Here is a 20,016-nt window from a genome sequence, read left to right on the forward strand (position 1 = left end):
GACACAAGGCAATTACAGAGCAACTTGTCACAAACCAGTGTTTTCATCCCAACCACCACCTATTGTGTGACTGTACCCTTGAGAGCTTCTTGACAACTCCAGTCACTGTATAACTATGGCACACAGGCAAACCCACCCATACTCTCTCTTTCTGTCTCTCTCATCTCTCTCTCTATCTCCTCTTTCTCAGGCTCTCATCTCACTTTATCTCCTGTCCCTTTCTCTAAATTACATTTCAATTTAAGGGGCTTTATTGGCATGAGAACCATATGTTTACATTGCCAAAGCAAGTAAAATAGATAATAAACAAAAGTGAAAAACTTTTTTTACAGTAAACATTACACTCAAAAACAAATCCCAAAGACATTTCAAATGTCTTATGTGTAAATAGTTAAAGTACAAAAGGGAAAATAAATAAACATAAATATGGGTTGTATTTACAAAGGTGTTTGTTCTTCACTGGTTGCACTTTTCTTGTGGCAACAGGTCACAAATCTTTCTGCTGTGATGGAACACTGTGTTATTTCACCCAATAGATATGGGAGTTTATCAAAATTGAGTTTGTTTTCGAATTCTTTGTGGGTCTGTGTAATCTGAGGGAAATATGTGTCTCTAATATGGTCATACATTGGGCTCCTCCTTAGGAAGTGCAGCTCAGTTTCCACCTCCACCTTGTGGGTGTGTGCACATAGCCTGTCTTTTCTATGCTCACAGAGTCTTTAGTTTGGGCCAGTCACAGTGGTCAGGTATTCTGCCACTGTCTACTCTCTGTTTACGGCCAAATAGCATTCTAGTTTGCTCTGTTTTTTTATTAATTACCTGACACATTGTAAAAAATATATATTTTTGTTTTCTCATTATTTGGATTGGTGAATTATGTTGCTGTCCTGGGGCTCTGTAGGGTCTGTTTGTGTTTGTGAACAGAGCCCAAGTACCAGCTTGCTTAAGCGACTCTTCTCCAGGTTCATCTCTCTGTAGGTGAGGGCTTTGTTATGGAAGGTTTGGGAATCGCTTCCTTTTAGGTAGTTGTAGAATTTAACGGCTCTCTTCTGGATTTTGATCATTAGCGTGTACCGACCTAATTCTGCTCTGCAGAATTGCATTATTTGGTATTTTACATTGTATACTGAGGATATTTTTGCAGAATTCTACATGCAGAGTCTCAATTTGGTGTTTGTTCCATTTTGTGAATTCTTGGTTGGTGAGCGGACCCCAGACCTCGCAACCATAAAGGGCAATGGGTTATATAACTGATTCAAGTATTTTTAGCCAGATCCTAATTGGTATGTTCGTTTTTTAATGGCATAAAGGCCCTTCTTGCCTTGTCTCTCAGATTGTTAACGGCTTTGTGGAAGTTACCTGTGTCGTGTCTTTGGCTATGCCGGATTAAGTAATATGACATGCTATTCTATAAAATCCTTTCTCTGTAATTAATATTACCTGATTGAGCTTATCATGTAAATGTAATTAACTAGAAAGTCAGGGCACCACAAAATAATATTTATAGAGCAGTTAGGTTCCGAATAAACTCTTAAAGACCTATTAATATTTTACATCAATAGCAGTCAATATTAATTGTCACCTTATTTCAGTCTCATCTGAAAGTTGTAAATTCTTGGTTATCTTCACGAACCCTAGCTAACAAGTTGAATCAGCAATACAAAATCGGGTTTAAATATTTATTTACTAAATACCTAATTAATCAAACAGAATTACATATACACAGAATGAATCATACCTTGATTACAAATTACGTCATAAAGGAAAACGTCCCTAGCGGACGGAACAGATATGACAGCCGGTTACACAAAGAAAAGGGGAGTTGGGTTTGAGTGAAAGAGCTGGAAGACTGAAGAACAAATCGAGAAGCGATGTCTCTATCGTAAATATAGGATCTTATGCATTCTAAATTACCACCCATTTGGAAAAGGAAAATCCAATGAATATTTACTCTGCGCTGCGCTTCAGTAGGTTGGTTGTAGATGCTGGTCTTATTGGCCAACAGATCTTCCTGTCCTCAGAAGAAAGTATCTGGTGGTAAATTGGCTTTCAAGGCTTTATATAGGAAAGGAGAGAAGGGCGTGTTTCATAGTTTATAACCAATGTCTCTTCACGTGGGCGGGCCACTGAGTCAGGCCTAATTCACTCATGAAAACCCAATTCTCACATCTTAGAAGCTAAAATCACATTTCATCCCCTCACAAATAATTTCATATTCAAACACTTAAATTGCACAACAATTCCATGTGAATCTGATAACTATAATGTGTAGACTTTCCGCTGTACCGTTTATGCCATCCATCATTGATGAGAATGTCTCAGATGACAACCGAACTGACATCATATTCATTAAGTACCAACACATATGTTGAACTGGTTGGATTACCAAAATATGGTTCATTTCTCCCCACCTTCTGATGTTCCCAGAATCTCTATGTTAACCAAGGGATTTTCAATAGTCACATCAGTAGGGTAGAGAGAGGAAAAAAGGGGGGAGAGGTATTTATGACTGTGATAAACCTACACCCAGGCCAGCATCATGACACCTATGGCGCTGATGTTTAGGCCGAGGTATGTATAGTTTTTTGTGTGCTCTAGGGCAATGGTGTCTAGATGGAATTTGTATTTGGTCCTGGCAACTGGACATTTTTTGGCACACCATTATTTTTGTCTTACTGAGATTTACTGTCAGGGCCCAGGTCTGACAGAATCTGTGCAGACTATCTAGGTGCTGCTGTAGGCCCTCCTTTGTTGGGGACAGAAGCTCCAGATCTTCAGCAAATGGAGAATTGACGAGAGATTCTAGTAGGGTGAGGCCGGATGCTGCAGACTGTTCTAGTGCCCTCGCCAATTCATTGATATATATATGTTGAAGAGGGTGGGGCTTAAGCTGCATCCCTGTCTCACCCCCACAGCCCTGTAGAAATAATGTTTAACCGCATACTTGTTTGTGAATATGGATTTTATAATGTCGTATGTTTTTCCCCCAACACCACTTTCCATCAATTTGTATAGCAGAACCTCATGCCAAATTGAGTCAAAAGCTTTTCTGAAATCAACAAAGCACGAGAAGACTTGGAATTTGTGGAATTTGTGGTCTGTATATTTGATCATTTCATTAAGGATCCCATCAACACCACATGCCTTTTTGGGTTGGAGGGTTTGTATTTTGTCCTGTAGTTCATTCAATGTAATTGGAGAATCCAGTGGGTTCTGGTAGTCTTTAATAGTTGATTCTAAGATTTGTATTTGATCCTGTATATGTTTTTGCTGTTCTTTGTTATAGGGCCAAAAAGTATGGATAAACCACTTATTCAATCATCTCCATTTTGGATAGATAACTCTTTGTGCTGTTTGTGTAGTGTTTTCGAATGTTCCCAGAAGTGGTTAGAGTCTATGCTTTCTTCAGTTACATTGAGCTGATTTCTGACATGCTGTTCCTTCTTTTTCCGTAGTGTATTTCTGTGTTGTTTGAGTGATTCACCATAGTGAAGGCCTAGGCTCAGGTTTTCAGGGTCTCTGTTTTTGCTTGGATGGGTTTCTGAATTTCTTTCTTAGGTTTTTGCATTCTTCATCAAACCATTGTTAATTTTCTTAGGTTGTCTGCTTGAAATTCTTAGCTTTGATAGGGAAGCTGAGAGGTCAAATATACTGTACAAGTTTATACCTTCACTATTACAGTGAAATGCTTTTTCCAGAAAGTTGTCTAAAAGGGATTGAATTTGTTTTGGTTGGTTTCCACACTACTTTTCTTCCATCTATAGCATTTCTTAATATTACTCATCTCCTTTGGCTTTGATGCCTCATGATTTGAGTATTGCTCTGTTCAAGTAGACTGTGATTTTGCTGTGATCTGATAGGGGTGTCAGTGGGCTTACTTAATGCTCTAAGAGCCTCTGGGTTGAGGTCAGTGATAAAGCAGTCTACAGTACTACTGCCAAGAGATGCACGCTATAGGTGTACCTACCGTAGAAGTCCCCTCGAAGCCTACCATTGACTATGTACATACCCAGCGTGTGACAGAGCTGCAGGATTTGTGACCTGTTTTTGTTGGTTATGTTGTCGTAGTTTGTATTATTTATTTTTTTTAAATTTAAACCTTTATTTAACTAGGCAAGTCCGTTAAGAACAAATTCTTAGTTACAATGACAGCCTACCCCGGCCAACGCTGGGCCAATTGTGCACTGCCCTATGGGACTCCCAATCACGGCTGGTTGTGATAGTCTGGTTGTGCATATGGGGGAGGGAATGCTGTCACCTCCAGGTAGGTGTTTGTACCCCTGTGTGCTGAGTGTGTTCAGTTCTGGCATTTAGATCACCACAGACTAGTTCATGTCCCTGGGCCTGGAAATGATTGATTTCCCCTTCCAGAATGGAAAAGCTGTCTTCATTAAATTATAGGGATCCTAGTGGGGGGATATAGGTAGCACACAGGAGGCCATTTTTCTCTGTTGTGATCATTTCCTTTCGAATTTCTAGCCAAATGTAAAATGTTCCTGTTTTGATTTATTTAATAGTGAGTTAGGTCTGCTCTATACCAAATTAGCATACCCCCTGAGTCCCTTCCCTGTGTCACACCTGGTAGTTTGGTGGATGGGACTACCAGTTCTCCCTCTCTCTCCTGCACTTACCCTTTATGTTTTACTCATCCCCCTCTGTCTTCCCTCTTTCTCAGCCAGTGAATTCCTATCTTCCTCTCTTCTGTCTCTGCTCTTGCTCTTCCTTCCCCCTCTGTCTTCCCTCTTTCTCAGCCAGTGAATTCCTATCTTCCTCTCTTCTGTCTCTGCTCTTGCTCTTCCTCCCCCTCTGTCTTCCCTCTTTCTCAGCCAGTGAATTCCTATCTTCCTCTCTTCTGTCTCTGCTCTTGCTCTTCCTTCCCCCTCTGTCTTCCCTCTTTCTCAGCCAGTGAATTCCTATCTTCCTCTCTTCTGTCTCTGCTCTTGCTCTTCCTTCCCCCTCTGTCTTCCCTCTTTCTCAGCCAGTGAATTCCTATCTTCCTCTCTTCTGTCTCTGCTCTTGCTCTTCCTTCCCCCTCTGTCTTCCCTCTTTCTCAGCCAGTGAATTCCTATCTTCCTCTCTACTGTCTCTGCTCTTGCTCTTCCATCCCCCTCTGTCTTCCCTCTTTCTCAGCCAGTGAATTCCTATCTTCCTCTCTACTGTCTCTGCTCTTGCTCTTCCATCCCCCTCTGTCTTCCCTCTTTCTCAGCCAGTGAATTCCTATCTTCCTCTCTTCTGTCTCTGCTCTTGCTCTTCCTTCCCCCTCTGTCTTCCCTCTTTCTCAGCCAGTGAATTCCTATCTTCCTCTCTTCTGTCTCTGCTCTTGCTCTTCCTTCCCCCTCTGTCTTCTTCAAACAATGAGCTCCCATTTACCCCCCTCTCCCTCCCTCTCTCATTCAATTTAAGGGCTTTATTGGCATGGGAAACATATGTTAACATTGCCAAAGCAAGTGAAGTAGATAAAATACAAAAGTGAAATAAACAATAAAATTGAACAGTAAACATTACACACACAGAAGTTCCAAAAGAATAAAGACATTACAAATGTCATACTATGTGTATATATACAGTGTTGTAACGATGTGCAAATGGTTCAAGTACAAGAGAGAAAATAAATTAACATAAATATGGGTTGTATATACAATGGTGTTTGTTCTTCACTGGCTGCCCTGTTCTTGTGGCAACAGGTCACAAATATCCTTGCTGTGATGGCACACTTTGGTATTTCACCCTCTCGTCTGTGAGCTTTTATCTCTGGTGGAATCAGCCAGTGAGCTGATACACCCCCCCCTCTCTCTCATAGGGGCCTCTGGTGGCTGGATCCATTAACAAAGCCCCACCCTTCTGTGGCTTGTTTTGCCCCAGACAAACCTGTAAACCACATCCTAGCAGCAGGTGCCATGGCAACGCCAAGGGCTGAGCCACCCTAGGATACCATTTCCTTAGGCACAGATCTGGCTGGCATAGAGAGCCTTGACTAAATGTGTTGTCATGTTTTGAAGTGTTATCTTGGTAGTTCTGACTTTCGGCTTTTTGAAGAGGTTTCTTCATGAAACTTGTACTGCCTGTTGTTCAGCTCCTGCTGTGTTTATTGTGCTGGGAAAATGAGGGTAGAGTGGTTAGCTGGAATGTAAATCAACAGGTGAACATGATGTAAACTACTCTGTACAGAGTAGTTGGGTTTTGAGGTGTGTCTTTGGGGGATGTGTGATGTCACTGCTCTCAGGAGAGACAGACTGCAGCCATTTTGTGCCAAGGCTAAAGGCATGTAACAGTTAATACATTTCTCTAGTAAAAGCAAGAGTGAATAGTTAAGTGTACATTGATGCATTTCTTTAAGGAGTGTTTATACTGTTCTGTTTCTGTTCCATCAGTCGGGTGATGAAAGTGATAAGATATGCTGTGGAAACCCTAGTTTTGCCTTCAGTTAGAAGGTTGCTACATTGCCAGCTCACCGGGATCTCAGTAAACTGAGCTTTGCATTACATCCATTTGGAGAAACAGAACTGGCTGAATGTTTTAGTCCTGTTTGTCTCCCCATTGCCATCTAGTGGTTTAGAAGCTCTTTCACACTAGAAGGCAAGCTGCTGTAATTTATGGTAAGATAGATCCCACATGGCTGTGGTTGAACCTTTTAAGACAATTCCATCCAACAACACTCACTCAGCTGTCCTTCTGTCACCCCTCCAGGTTCCCACCAAGAAGCTGAAGAAGTTTGAGAAGGAGTACCAGACCCTGAGAGAGAGCCAGCTGCAGCAGGAGGACCCCATCGACCGCTACCAGGTAAGAAACAGACTACCCACAATCGTGTCTTACCCACTGCTCTTGAATCAGATTACTCTACCCCCAATATGGCAGATGACACAATATCTGACCCTTTATCAGTGGTTAGGGGCCTCACTTCTACTTAATCCCCATTGAGCCACTAAATTCCCATAGCTAGAGTTACTTAGGCGGGCCCCCTCACTGCGCTTGTATACCTCAAGAATTGGATCTCTGAAAATGGGTTGTGTGTAAATATAGATGATACTTGGGGCGGCAGATAGCCTAGTGGTTAGAGCATTGGACTAGTAACCGAAAGGTTGCTAGATCGAATCCCCAAGCTCACAAGGTAAAAAAAAAGATGTTGTTCTGCCCCTGAACAAGGCAGTTAACCCACTGTTCCTAGGCCGTCATTGAAAATAAGAATTTGTTCTTGACCATGCCAGGCCCCTCCCTCCAGTCTTGTAGACTATGCCAGGCACACACACTCAGTGAAGAGAAAGGCGTAGAGCATTTTTGTAATGAGTGAAAGATATGGAAGAGGAAAGAGCTTTCCCCTCCTGACTATTGGAATTATTCATAGGGATGATTGGGAATTACGTAATCCAATACAACCTCATCCTGTTAGTCTCAGATATCCCTGACCTTGGAGCTACAGTACGTATTCCTTCAGCTTTTCTCTGACTTTTCTAAATGGGGGGTAAAAAATGTTCTGAGCAGGGTTCTCTTCAGACAGACCACTCTCCCACCAAGTTTGAGTAGGCAGGGCTTAAAATGCTCAGGAAAAATATTCCCCTCTGAAACAGAGACGTACCCAATGCACACACAGATAGCCAGGCTAGTCAGGGAAGAATGACTGACCCCCCTGGAATGAGATGAACACATCCTCATGAATAATTATGCCACATAAATCATATACATTTTCATTATGTTATAACCTTTCTACACTAAAAGGGACATATTAGATGACTGCAACCTGAAAAACGTTACTATCTTCAAGTGACTAGTAGTTAGTTACCGAGCGTTGTTCAGCCCATAGTAACTTAGACATCTGGCTAGTAGATTTACCTTGCTCGCTAGCCATTAGTAATGGGCTCGCTAATCAAATGTATGTTTTGGTTATGAGTTAGCTAGTGAGCTAGCTCTAATTTACTAATGTAAAGAAAACAGAGCATGTACAAAAATCACTTTATTTTATAGGATGATATAGCTTAATGGTGCATGAAGCAGACACGGTATGCCTTTAAGTTGAGTGGAGATGTACATGTTTTTGTCCTTCTGTTCCTTGGTACAGTGGAACAATTCTTGTTGGGCCGCTGCAGCATGATTCCAGATAGCGGACATCCTGTAAACAGTGAACGGGCATGTAGATGTCAATGGAACCGTTTCAGACTGGATCTGACATTTTGAAATATCTTTCTTATTAAAAACTGAATTTGCATATTATAACAACCCCACAACCTCCATCCTCATAATCTGCATAACTCCCTGATTTGGCTCTAACCTTCACAAACCAGGTGTGCAAACAGTGGTGCCAGTGAGTGGCTCGATTGTGGTTAGCCGGCTGTGCAGCCTCAACCCAGTATGCGCGCACAACGCCTTCGGGTATGAAATTGAAAATGTAAATTTGAGTTGGGAATATGTATTATAGAGACTTTTTGCACATTGGCAAGGTGTCACTGAGATGTTGATCCTTGGCCTACATATGCCAATATAGAACCTAGGCTGATGTCGCGGCAACGTTTTGCCAATGAGCAAATTCTCTTTAAGACATATTCCTGATGTATTCGGTGTCCATTGAGCCATCGAGATGTGCTTCATCAGGGAAAGATGTCCTAGAAAATACTGCATTGTATGCTGGTTTTCAAGCATTCCCTCTAATCAAAGATCAATTTACTTTAGACCTGTGGATCCAGGTGTTTGGGCAGTCAGTACCATAAATAAATAAAGTGCCAGGGAAAAGCCAGTCGCATTCTTTCTTACCCTGTCTCAAATCAAATCAATCAAATACAACACCTTACAGTGAAATGCTTACTTCCGAGCCCCTAACCAACACTGCAGTTTCAAAAAATACAGATAAGAATAAGAGATGAAAGTAACAAGTAAAAGAGCAGCAGTAAACAATAAAATAACAATATATACAGGGGGGTACCGGTACAGAGTCAATGTACGGGGGTACCGGTTAGTTGAGGTACTATGTACATGTGGGTAGAGTTAATTAAAGTGACTATGCATAGATGATAACAGAGAGTGGCAGTGGTGTTGGGGGGGGGGGGGTCAATCCTTTGGGTCTTTGTAGGAGCATTAATTTGAGTGGCGACCGGCTGACTTGGGTCTCTCTGAGCTTTCATTGTCTGTCATCCACATCACTGTGGCTGTAGATGAGCTGTCACAGCACCGTCTTAAACGCTGCATTGTTCATCTTCAATGCCTCCTACAGCAGAAGAAATGGAGAAGAGAAGATTGAGGGAGACATTAGAATGTACATGTTCTGGGGGCCATGATGCCCATGCTAAAAGGCAAGTAGGTGGGCATCGCCATGGCACCTCCAGGGACCTCAGCTGCTGTGTATGTGGGCAACTTTTGTGAAGGTGTGGTATGGTTACTATTGGCTTGGCTTTATGAAGGCAGTGCACACTAGTGCGTCAACTGACTCCGACAGTTGAACTTTAGGTGAGGAAGAATGTTTTAGTCCTACCGGAGTTACTCCTTTAATCTATACTGAACAATTATGTAAACGTAACATGCAAAATGTTTGTCCCATGTTTCATGAGCTGAATAAAAGATCCCAGAAATATTTCATATGCACAAAAAGCTTATTTCTCTCAAATGTGGTGCACACATTTGTTTACATCCCTGTTAATGAGCATTTCTCGTTAGCCAAGATAATTCATCCACCTGACAGGTGACATATCAATAAGCTGATTAAACAGCATGATCATCATAACACCATGTGCTGGGGACAATAAAAGGCCACTCTAAAAGGTGCAGTTTTGTTACACAACACAATTCCATAGATGTCTCAAGTTTTGAGGGAGCATGCAAGTGGCATGCTGACTGCAGGAATGTCCACCAGAGCAGTTTTGGGACGTGTACGTCAGCTCATTCCAGTTCCCGCCAATATCCATCAACTTTGCACAACCATTTAAGTGGTGTGTGTACAGCATTCCACAGGCCACAATCAACAGCCTGATCAACTCTATGCGAAGGAGATGTGTCGTGCTGCATGAGGAAAATGGTGATCACACCAGATACTCACTACTTTTTAACCTCTTAAAAATGCTATCTGTGACCATCAGATGCATAACTGTATTGCCAGTCATTGTGAAATCCATAGATTACGGTCTAAAGATTCCTTTATGTGAGCTGTAACTCAGTAAATCTTTGAAATTGTTACATGTTACATTTCTTTTTGTTTGGGGTTGTATTTTCTGGTTTGGGGTTGTTCAAGATGATTAGTGGTACCCCCTGTAAATACCGTTTTCTATACTACTCATTCACTTAATGTTTATATATCTTGCATTACTCATCTCGTATGTATATACTGTATTCTATTCTACTGTATATGTATTATACTATTCTACTGTATCTTAGTCCCTTCCGCTCTTGACATCGCTCGTCCATATGTATATAGTCTTAATTCATTCCTACTTAGATGTGTGTATTGGGTATATGTTGTGTAATTTGTTAGATATTACTGCGCTGTTGGAGCTAGAAACACAAGCATTTCACTACACCCGCAATAACATTTGCTAATCACGTGTATGTGACCAATAACATTTCATTTGCTTGCTGTGCTCGTGAAGCAAATTAGCTATCGCTAATTTGTCTGAACAAGTTGTGTAGGTTTTTCTCCACACACTGAGCATGGTCTTCAGTGTGTGTGTGTGAGCTTCAATGCCATACAACTCTCCTTCCGTGGCCTCAAATTGCTCTTAAATACAAGTAAAACTAAATGCATGCTCTTCAACCGATGGCTGCCTGCACCTGCCCGCCCGTTCAACATCACTACTCTGGACGGTTCTGACTTAGAATACGTGGACAACTACAAATACCTAGGTGTCTGGTTAGACTGTAAACTCTCCTTCCAGACTCGCATCAAACATCTCCAATCCAAAGTTAAATCTAGAATTGGCATCCTATTTCACAACAAAGCAACCTTCACTCATGCTGCCAAACATACCCTCGTAAAACTGACCATCCTACCGATCCTCGACTTCGGCGATGTCATTTACAAAATAGCCTCCAATACCCTACTCAATAAATTGGATGCAGTCTATCACAGTGCCATCCGTTTTGTCACCAAAGCCCCATATACTACCCACCACTGCGACCTGTATGCTCTTGTTGGCTGACCCTCGCTTCATACTCGTCGCCAAACCCACTGGCTCCAGGTCATCTACAAGACCCTGCTTGGTAAAGTCCCCCCTTATCTCGGCTCGCTGGTCACCATAGCAGCACCCACCTGTAGCACGCGCTCCAGCAGGTATATCTCTCTGGTCACCCCCAAAACCAATTCTTCTTTTGGCCGCCTCTCCTTCCAGTTCGCTGCTGCCAATGACTGGAACGAACTACAAAAATCTCAAACTGGAAACACTTATCTCCCTCACTAGCTTTAAGCACCAGCTGTCAGAGCAGCTCACAGATTACTGCACCTGTACATAGCCCATCTATAATTTAGCCCAAACAACTACCTCCCCCTACTGTATATATTTATTTATTTATTTTTGCTCCTTTGCACCCCATTATTTCGATCTCTTCTTTGCACATTCCTCCACTGCAAATCTACCATTCCAGTGTTTTACTTGCTATATTGTATTTACTTCGCCACCATGGCCTTTTTTTGCCTTTACCTCCCTTATCTCACCTCATTTGCTCACATTGTATATAGACTTATTTTTCTACTGTATTATTGACTGTATGTTTGTTTTACACCATGTGTAACTCTGTGTTGTTGTATGTGTCGAACTGCTTTGCTTTATCTTGGCCAGGTCGCAATTGTAAATGAGAACTTGTTCTCAACTAGCCTACCTGGTTAAATAAAGGTGAAATAAATAAAAAAATAAAAAATAAAGTTTTCCATCATTACATCAGCTTAACCGGTTTTAAGGAAATTAAAAGCTGTAAAAATGGCCCAACATGTTTTTGATAGTATTTCAAACAAAATATGCATCAAGCCAAAATGAAATCTTATCAGCTTTAATGATGCTGATTAACATAGACAGCCCCTTAACTGTGCATTCATTCTCTCAAGATGCTGAAATAAAGAAATAATATTTCTCCACTCCTGTTCGAGTCAAAATGTATATTTGGTGTATAATTTTACTGCAAGAAATGCTTAATTCTGAAGGAATTAACATTATATTAGGCTATGTGAGAGGTTATAGACCTAAAGTCCTTGTCCAGATTTCAGTTACTATTCCATTTAACCCATCTGAACAGTATCTCTGTGCACAATGGGTTGTGACTGTTAAATGTGTATAGCACCTCACCATGATCACACATAACACTGCGATCATCCTCTTTTACTACTTCACCAGACATTAGGCTACTGGCCCTCCTTCTATTGATTTTTAATTAAACTCAGACGTTGCCCTTTAATCCTCAGTGGATCAACGTTAACTTTTTCATTGCAGGTTTTCAAAAGTATTTGTCAGTTGGCGTGTATTTGTCAGTTGGTGTGTATTTGTCAGTTGGTGTGTATTTGTCAGTTGGTATGTATTTGTCAGTTGGCGTGTATTTGTCAGTTGGCGTGTATTTGCCAGTTGGCGTGTATTTGTCAGTTGGCGTGCATTTGTCAGTTGGCGTGCATTTGTCAGTTGGTGTGCATTTGTCAGTTGGCGTGTATTTGTCAGCTGGTGTGTATTTGTCAGTTGGCGTGTATTTGTCAGTTGGCGTGTATTTGTCAGTTGGCGTGTATTTGTCAGTTGGTGTGTATTTGTCAGCTGGCGTGTATTTGTCAGTTGGCGTGTATTTGTCAGCTGGCGTGTATTTGTCAGCTGGCGTGTATTGTCAGCTGGCGTGTATTTGTCAGCTGGCGTGTATTTGTCAGTTGGCGTGTATTTGTCAGTTGGTGTGTATTTGTCAGCTGGCGTGTATTTGTCAGCTGTATTTGTCAGTGTATTTGTCAGCTGGCGTGTATTTGTCAGCTGGCGTGTATTTGTCAGCTGGCGTGTATTTGTCAGCTGGCGTGTATTTGTCAGCTGGCGTGTATTTGTCAGTGTATTTGGCGTGTATTTGTCAGCTGGCGTGTATTTGTCAGCTGGCGTGTATTTGTCAGCTGGCGTGTATTTGTCAGTTGGCGTGTATTTGTCAGTTGGTGTGTATTTGTTAGCTGGCGTGTATTTGTCAGCTGGCGTGTATTTGTCAGTTGGTGTGTATTTGTCAGTTGGTGTGTATTTGTCAGCTGGCGTGTATTTGTCATTTGTCAGCTGGCGTGTATTTGTCAGCTGGCGTGTATTTGTCAGCTGGCGTGTATTTGTCAGCTGGCGTGTATTTGTCAGTTGGTGTGTATTTGTCAGCTGGCGTGTATTTGTCAGCTGGCGTGTATTTGTCAGTTGGTGTGTATTTGTTAGCTGGTGTTTTTGTGTATTTGTCAGTTGGTGTGTATTTGTTGGCGTGTATTTGTCAGTTGGTGTGTATTTGTCAGCTGGCGTGTATTTGTCAGCTGGCGTGTATTTGTCAGCTGGCGTGTATTTGTCAGCTGGCGTGTATTTGTTTGTTAGCTGGCGTGTATTTGTCAGCTGGCGTGTATTTGTCAGCTGGCGTGTATTTTTGTCAGCTGGCGTGTATTTGTCAGTTGGCGTGTATTTTGTCAGTTGGCGTGTATTTGTCAGCTGGCGTGTATTTGTCAGCTGGTGTGTATTTGTTAGCTGGCGTGTATTTGTCAGTTGGTGTGTATTTGTCAGTTGGTGTGTATTTGTTAGCTGGCGTGTATTTGTCAGTTGGTGTATTTGTATTTGTATTTTCAGCTGGCGTGTATTTGTCAGCTGGTGTGTATTTGTCAGTATTTGGTGTGTATTTGTCAGCTGGCGTGTATTTGTCAGTTGGCGTGTATTTGTCAGTTGGTGTGTATTTGTCAGTTGGTGTGTATTTGTCAGTTGGCGTGTATTTGTCAGTTGGCGTGTATTTGTCAGCTGTATTTGCGTGTATTTGTCAGCTGGTGTGTATTTGTCAGTTGGTGTGTATTTGTTAGCTGGCGTGTATTTGTCAGTTGGTGTGTATTTGTCAGCTGGCGTGTATTTGTCAGCTGGCGTGTATTTGTGTGTATTTGTCAGCTGGCGTGTATTTGTCAGCTGGCGTGTATTTGTCAGTTGGCGTGTATTTGTCAGCTGGCGTGTATTTGTCAGCTGGCGTGTATTTGTCAGTTGGCGTGTATTTGTCAGTTGGCGTGTATTTGTCAGCTGGTGTGTATTTGTCAGTTGGTGTGTATTTGTTAGCTGGCGTGTATTTTGTTCAGTCAGCTGGCGTGTATTTGTCAGCTGGCGTGTATTTGTCAGCTGGCGTGTATTTGTCAGTTGGCGTGTATTTGTCAGTTGGCGTGTATTTGTCAGCTGGTGTGTATTTGTTGGCGTGTATTTGTCAGCTGGTGTGTATTTGTCAGCTGGCGTGTATTTGTCAGCTGGCGTGTATTTGTCTGGCGTGTATTTGTCAGCTGGCGTGTATTTGTCAGCTGGCGTGTATTTGTCAGTTGGTGTGTATTTGTTAGTGTGTATTTGGCGTGTATTTGTCAGTTGGCGTGTATTTGTCAGCTGGCGTGTATTTGTCAGCTGGCGTGTATTTGTCAGTTGGCGTGTATTTGTCAGCTGGTGTGTATTTGTCAGCTGGCGTGTATTTGTCAGCTGGTGTGTATTTGTCAGTTGGCGTGTATTTGTCAGCTGGTGTGTATTTGTCAGCTGGCGTGTATTTGTCAGCTGGTGTGTATTTGTCAGCTGGCGTGTATTTGTCAGCTGGCAGTTGGTGTGTATTTGTCAGCTGGCGTGTATTTGTCAGCTGGTGTGTCAGTTGGTGTTTGTCAGTTGTCAGTGTGTATTTGTTAGCTGGCGTGTATTTGACAGCTGGTGTGTATTTGTCAGTTGGTGTGTATTTGTCAGCTGGTTTGTATTTGTCAGTTGGTGTGTATTTGTCAGCTGGTGTGTATTTGTCAGTTGGCGTGTATTTGTCAGCTGGCGTGTATTTGACAGCTGGCGTGTATTTGTCAGCTGGCGTGTATTTGTCAGCTGGCGTGTATTTGTCAGCTGGTGTGTATTTGTCAGTTGGTGTGTATTTGTCAGCTGGCGTGTATTTGTCAGTTGGTGTGTATTTGTCAGCTGGCGTGTATTTGTCAGCTGGTGTGTATTTGTCAGTTGGTGTGTATTTGTCAGCTGGCGTGTATTTGTCAGCTGGCGTGTATTTTTGTGTATTTGTCAGTTGGTGTGTATTTGCAGTTGGTGTGTATTTGTCAGCTGGTGTGTATTTGTCAGTTGGTGTGTATTTGCAGTTGGTGTGTATTTGTCAGTTGGTGTGTATTTGTCAGTTGGTGTGTATTTGTCAGTTGGTGTGTATTTGTCAGTTGGTGTGTATTTGTCAGTTGGTGTGTATTTGTCAGTTGGTGTGTATTTGTCAGTTGGTGTGTATTTGCTGGCGTGTATTTGTCAGCTGGCGTGTATTTGACATTTATTTCAGCTGGCGTGTATTTGTCAGCTGGTGTGTATTTGTCAGTTGGCTGGTGTGTATTTGTCAGTTGGTGTGTATTTGTCAGTTGGTGTGTATTTGTCAGTTGGTGTATTTGTATTTGTCAGTTGTGTGTATTTGTCAGCTGGCGTGTATTTGTCAGCTGGTGTGTATTTGTCAGTTGGTGTGTATTTGTTAGCTGGTGTGTATTTGTCAGTTGGCGTGTATTTGTCAGCTGGCGTGTATTTGTCAGCTGGCGTGTATTTGACATGCTACAGTTAGGCCCTAAAGCTGAGGCTACACACTAACACCAGATACAGAGAACAAAATATAAACCTCACTGTATCCTATAGATATCAACTGCACAGTAATTAGACATTCATGGGTTTTTAATGCATCATTTTCTCTTTATTCAACCCACCCACACTTCATCCACACAATATTTCATGACCGTAAACCCACCTGCCCTTCGGATATGACTGCGGGTAAAGAGTCAACCCGCACATCACTAGTGTGTGTGTAGTTGTGTACTTTTTGGATGGAAAATGTACTTGCTACAGCTGTGATATGTGGTTGTCTCACCCAGCTATCTTAAGATGAACGGCTAAATGACTAAAATGTGAAATGCAATGTGTGTGTTGCTCACAGAGGGAGAACCGTCGTCTGCAGGAGGCCAGCATGCGTCTGGAGCAGGAAAACGATGACCTGGCCCATGAGCTGGTGACCAGTAAGATTGCCCTGCGGACCGACCTAGACCAGGCGGAAGACAAGGCAGACGTGCTGAACAAGGAGCTGCTCTGCACCAAACAGCGCCTGGTGGAGACGGAGGAGGAGAAGAGGAGGCAGGCGGAGGAGACGGCACAGGTTACACAGCTCATAGTCAAACACATGCAAGTGCTTTGGGAGAAGAGAAGCCAAGGTGACTGAAGTAGCAAGTGTTTTACGATCATAGCTAATGTGTGGTTGCCATCTTGCCGTGTCTGTCCAGATTAAAGAGGTGTTCAGGAGAGAGCTGGAGAAAGCAGAGTCAGAGATCAAGAAAACTACAGCTATCATCACCGAATACAAACAGGTAGGATCCAGAGACACGTAAGAGAGGAGAACAGTGTGTATATGGTCTACGTCACAACCTTGCCAGTAGCTGATTAGCTTTGTGTGGGTGGGGAGATCAGTGCTTCTATGATGTTTGGTTTTTCACCTGCGATATTCTCTGGAAGCAGCAGCACTATTTCATGTCCAAGACACATTTCCCCTCGGGAGAAAGTCAATCCTAATCCTACGATGTCCCCTAAAATCCCATTCAATCCTAATTGAGATGCGTCTTCTGTATGTTCTGGTGTATCTGAAAGGTCACTGAACATGTCCAGGTAATATGTAGTAGCTTTAGTAAACACGCAGTCCTTCCTGTGTGTTCCCAGATCTGTTCTCATCTCAGCACCAGGCTAGAGAAGCAGCAGGCTGCCACCAAGGAGGAGCTGGACATCATCAAGGTAGGACAGGATCTGTGTATGGCATCTGTCATGTCATTATAATTGGGTGGTATGAAGAAGGGTTCTAGTAGTGTTGGAATAAAAGCCCATCACTGTTGTGGCGATAAAATGTCTTTGTACGTAATGCTAATGTGGTTATGGACTCATTGCAAAGGAAAATGGAAATATAATATATTTCAGTGTGTCTGTGTAAGTATACATCTTATTACCATCTTACTCTTACTATATATAGTATGTATGTTGTGTATACATACTTTATATTTTCATTACCATTACATTCTGGACACACCTACTCATTCAAGGGTTGTTCTTTATTTTTTACTGTTTTCTACATTGTAGAAATGAAGACATCAAAACTATGAAATAACACATATGGAATCATGTAGTAACCAAAGTGTTTAAAAAATCTTCAAAGTAGCCACCCTTTGCCTTGATGACAGCTTTGCACACTCTTGGCATTCTCTCAACCAGCTTCATGAGGAATGCTTTTCCAACAGTCTTGAAGGAGTTCCTACATATTCTGTGGGAACTCCTTCAAGACTGTTGGCTCCTTTTCCTTCACTCTATGGTCCAAACCATCTCAATTGGGTTGAGGTCAGGTGATTGTGTTGGCCAGCTTATCTGATGCAGCACTCCATCACTCTCCTTGGTCAAATAGCTCTTACACAGCATGTAGGTGTTTTGGGTCATTGTCCTGTTGAAAAACAAATGATAGCACCCCCACACCACCTCCATGCTTCACGGTGGAAACCACACATGCGGAGATCATTCGTTCACCAACTCTGTGTCTCACAAAGACACGGCGGTTGGAACCAGAAATCTCGAATTTGGACTCATCAGACCAAAGGACAGGTTCTAATGTCCATTGCTCGTGTTTCATGGCCCAAGCAAGTCGTCTTCTTATTGGTGTCCTTTAGTAGTAGTTTCTTTTGCAGGAATTCTACCATGAAGGCCTGATTCACACACTCCTCTGAACAGTTGATGAACTTTCTCTTTGCTTATTTGAGCTGTTCTTGCCATAATATGGATTTGGTCTTTTACCAAATAGGGCTATCTTCTGTATACCAACCCTACGTTGTCACAACACAACTGATTGACTCAAACGCATTAAGAAAGAAGGAAGGAAAGAAATTCCACAACTTTTAACAAGGCACACCTGTTAATTGAAATGCATTTCAGGTGACCACCTCATGAAGCTGGTTGAGAAAATGCCAAGAGTATACTTTATATATAGTCTTTATGTTGTGTATACTTACTTTTGTATAAATAGTGTATGTGGACACCACTTGAAATTAGTGGATTCTGCTATTTCAGCCACACCTGCTGCTGACAGGTGTATAAAATCGAGCACCAAGCCATGAAATCTCCATTGACAAACTTTGGCAGTAGAATGGCCTTACTGAAGCTCAGTGAATTTAAACGTGGCACCGTCATAGGATGCCACCTTTCGCACAAGTCAGTTCGTCAGATGTCTGCCCTGCTAGAGCTGCCTCGGTCAACTGTAAGTTCTGTCAAGTGGAGATGTCTAGGCGCAACAACGACTTAGCCGCGAAGTGATAGGCTACACAAGCACACAGAGCGGGAATGCTTAGTGCTGAAACGTGTAAAAATCATCTGTCCTCGGTTGTAACACTCACTACCGAGTTCCAAACTGCCTCTGGAAGCAACATCAGCACAAGAACTGTTCATCGGGAGCTTATTGAAATTGGTTTCCATGGCCGAGCAGGCGCAGACAAGCAGAATATCTCCATGTGCAATGCCAAGCATTGGCTAGAGTGGTTTAAAGCTTGCCACCATTGGACTCTGGAGCAGTGGAAATGTGTTCTTTGGAGTGATGAATCACCTTTACCATCTGGCTGTCCAACAGACGAATCTGGGTTTGGCGGACGCCAGGAGAACGCTACCTGCCCCAATGCATATTGCCAACTGTATCGTTTGGTGGAGGAGGAATAATGGTATGGTGCTGGTTTTCATGGTTCGGGCCCCTTAGTTTCAGGGAAGGAAAATCTTAACATACAGCATAAAATGACACTGTAGATGATTCTGTGCTTCCAACTTTGTGGGAAAAGTTTGGGGAAGGACCTTTCCTGTTTCAGCATGACAATGCCCCCAAGCACAAAGCGAGGTCCATACAGAAATGGTTTGTCGAGATCAATGTGGAAGAACTTGACTGGCCTGCACAGAGCCCTGACCTCAACCCCATCGAAGACCTTTGGGATGAATTGGAACACCGACTGCGAGCCAGGCCTAATCGCCCAACATCGGTGCCTGACCTCACTAATGCTCTTGTGGCTGAATGGAAGCATGTCCCCGCAGCAATGTTCCAATATCTAATGGAAGCCTTCCCAAAAGAGTGGAGGCTATTTTTGCAGCAAAAGAGGAACCAACTTCATTTTAATGCCCATGATTTTGGAATAAGATGTTCGATGAGTAGGTGTCCACATATTTTTGGTCAGGTTGTGTAGCTCCAGTAGATTGATATATGTGCTTCTCTCTCCCTGTCTGCCTCTGCAGAGTAAGGTGATGGCGTGTGAACGCTGCAGGGAGGTGTTCAGTAAAGAAGGGCCTCTCCAGATGCCAGCTCCCAGCAGAGACAACAGGAACAGTGAGCTGGACGAGGAGAAGGACTCCCTGAAGTCCCAGCTCAGAGAACTGGAGCTAGAGTTGGCCCAGACCAAACTACAGCTGGTAGAGGCCAAGTGTAAGATCCAGGTCAGATACCACAGAGGATAAGCAGCACACACGCACACACGCACACACACACACACACACACACACACATACACACAGAAACACAAACACACACACAGAAACACACAGAAACAGTTGCAAACACACACACACAGAAACACACACACACACACAGAAACAGTTGCACACACACAAACACACAGACATACAAAAACACAGAATCACATGCACGAACACACACACCCACTAAAACACACAGAAACATACGCACACACACTCTCTCACTCCGTGTAGTATAAATAAAGTAGTACACATACACACCTTCTGTTCAAGCCATTGGATGTGCTGCTTTTGTGTTCCATCCCTTTTTGACTATTCATTATTATGGTGACTGACTGTTCATGTTGCTATGGTGACTAATATT

The 20,016-nt window shown here is 42.6% G+C and overlaps 1 protein-coding gene across 4 annotated transcripts in view; it reads left to right on the forward strand.

Moving 5' to 3' along the window:
• Positions 1–20,016, forward strand: part of LOC112252073 (rab GTPase-activating protein 1-like) — a 152,560-nt gene that overhangs the window by 128,508 nt on the left and 4,036 nt on the right. For 3 of the 4 annotated variants that reach the window (XM_042323002.1, XM_042323003.1, XM_042323004.1), the window contains 5 exons: positions 6,688–6,780; positions 16,060–16,275; positions 16,400–16,483; positions 16,830–16,901; positions 19,416–19,613. In XM_042323002.1, coding sequence (XP_042178936.1) covers positions 6,688–6,780; positions 16,060–16,275; positions 16,400–16,483; positions 16,830–16,901; positions 19,416–19,613 — 663 coding nt within the window. Of the gene's footprint in view, positions 1–6,307; positions 6,597–6,687; positions 6,781–16,059; positions 16,276–16,399; positions 16,484–16,829; positions 16,902–19,415; positions 19,614–20,016 lie in introns of those variants that run through there. The other variant, XM_042323005.1, reaches the window with a different exon arrangement.

This window comes from Oncorhynchus tshawytscha, linkage group LG06, assembly GCF_018296145.1.
Source record: "Oncorhynchus tshawytscha isolate Ot180627B linkage group LG06, Otsh_v2.0, whole genome shotgun sequence".
Taxonomy (NCBI): Eukaryota; Metazoa; Chordata; class Actinopteri; order Salmoniformes; family Salmonidae; genus Oncorhynchus; species Oncorhynchus tshawytscha.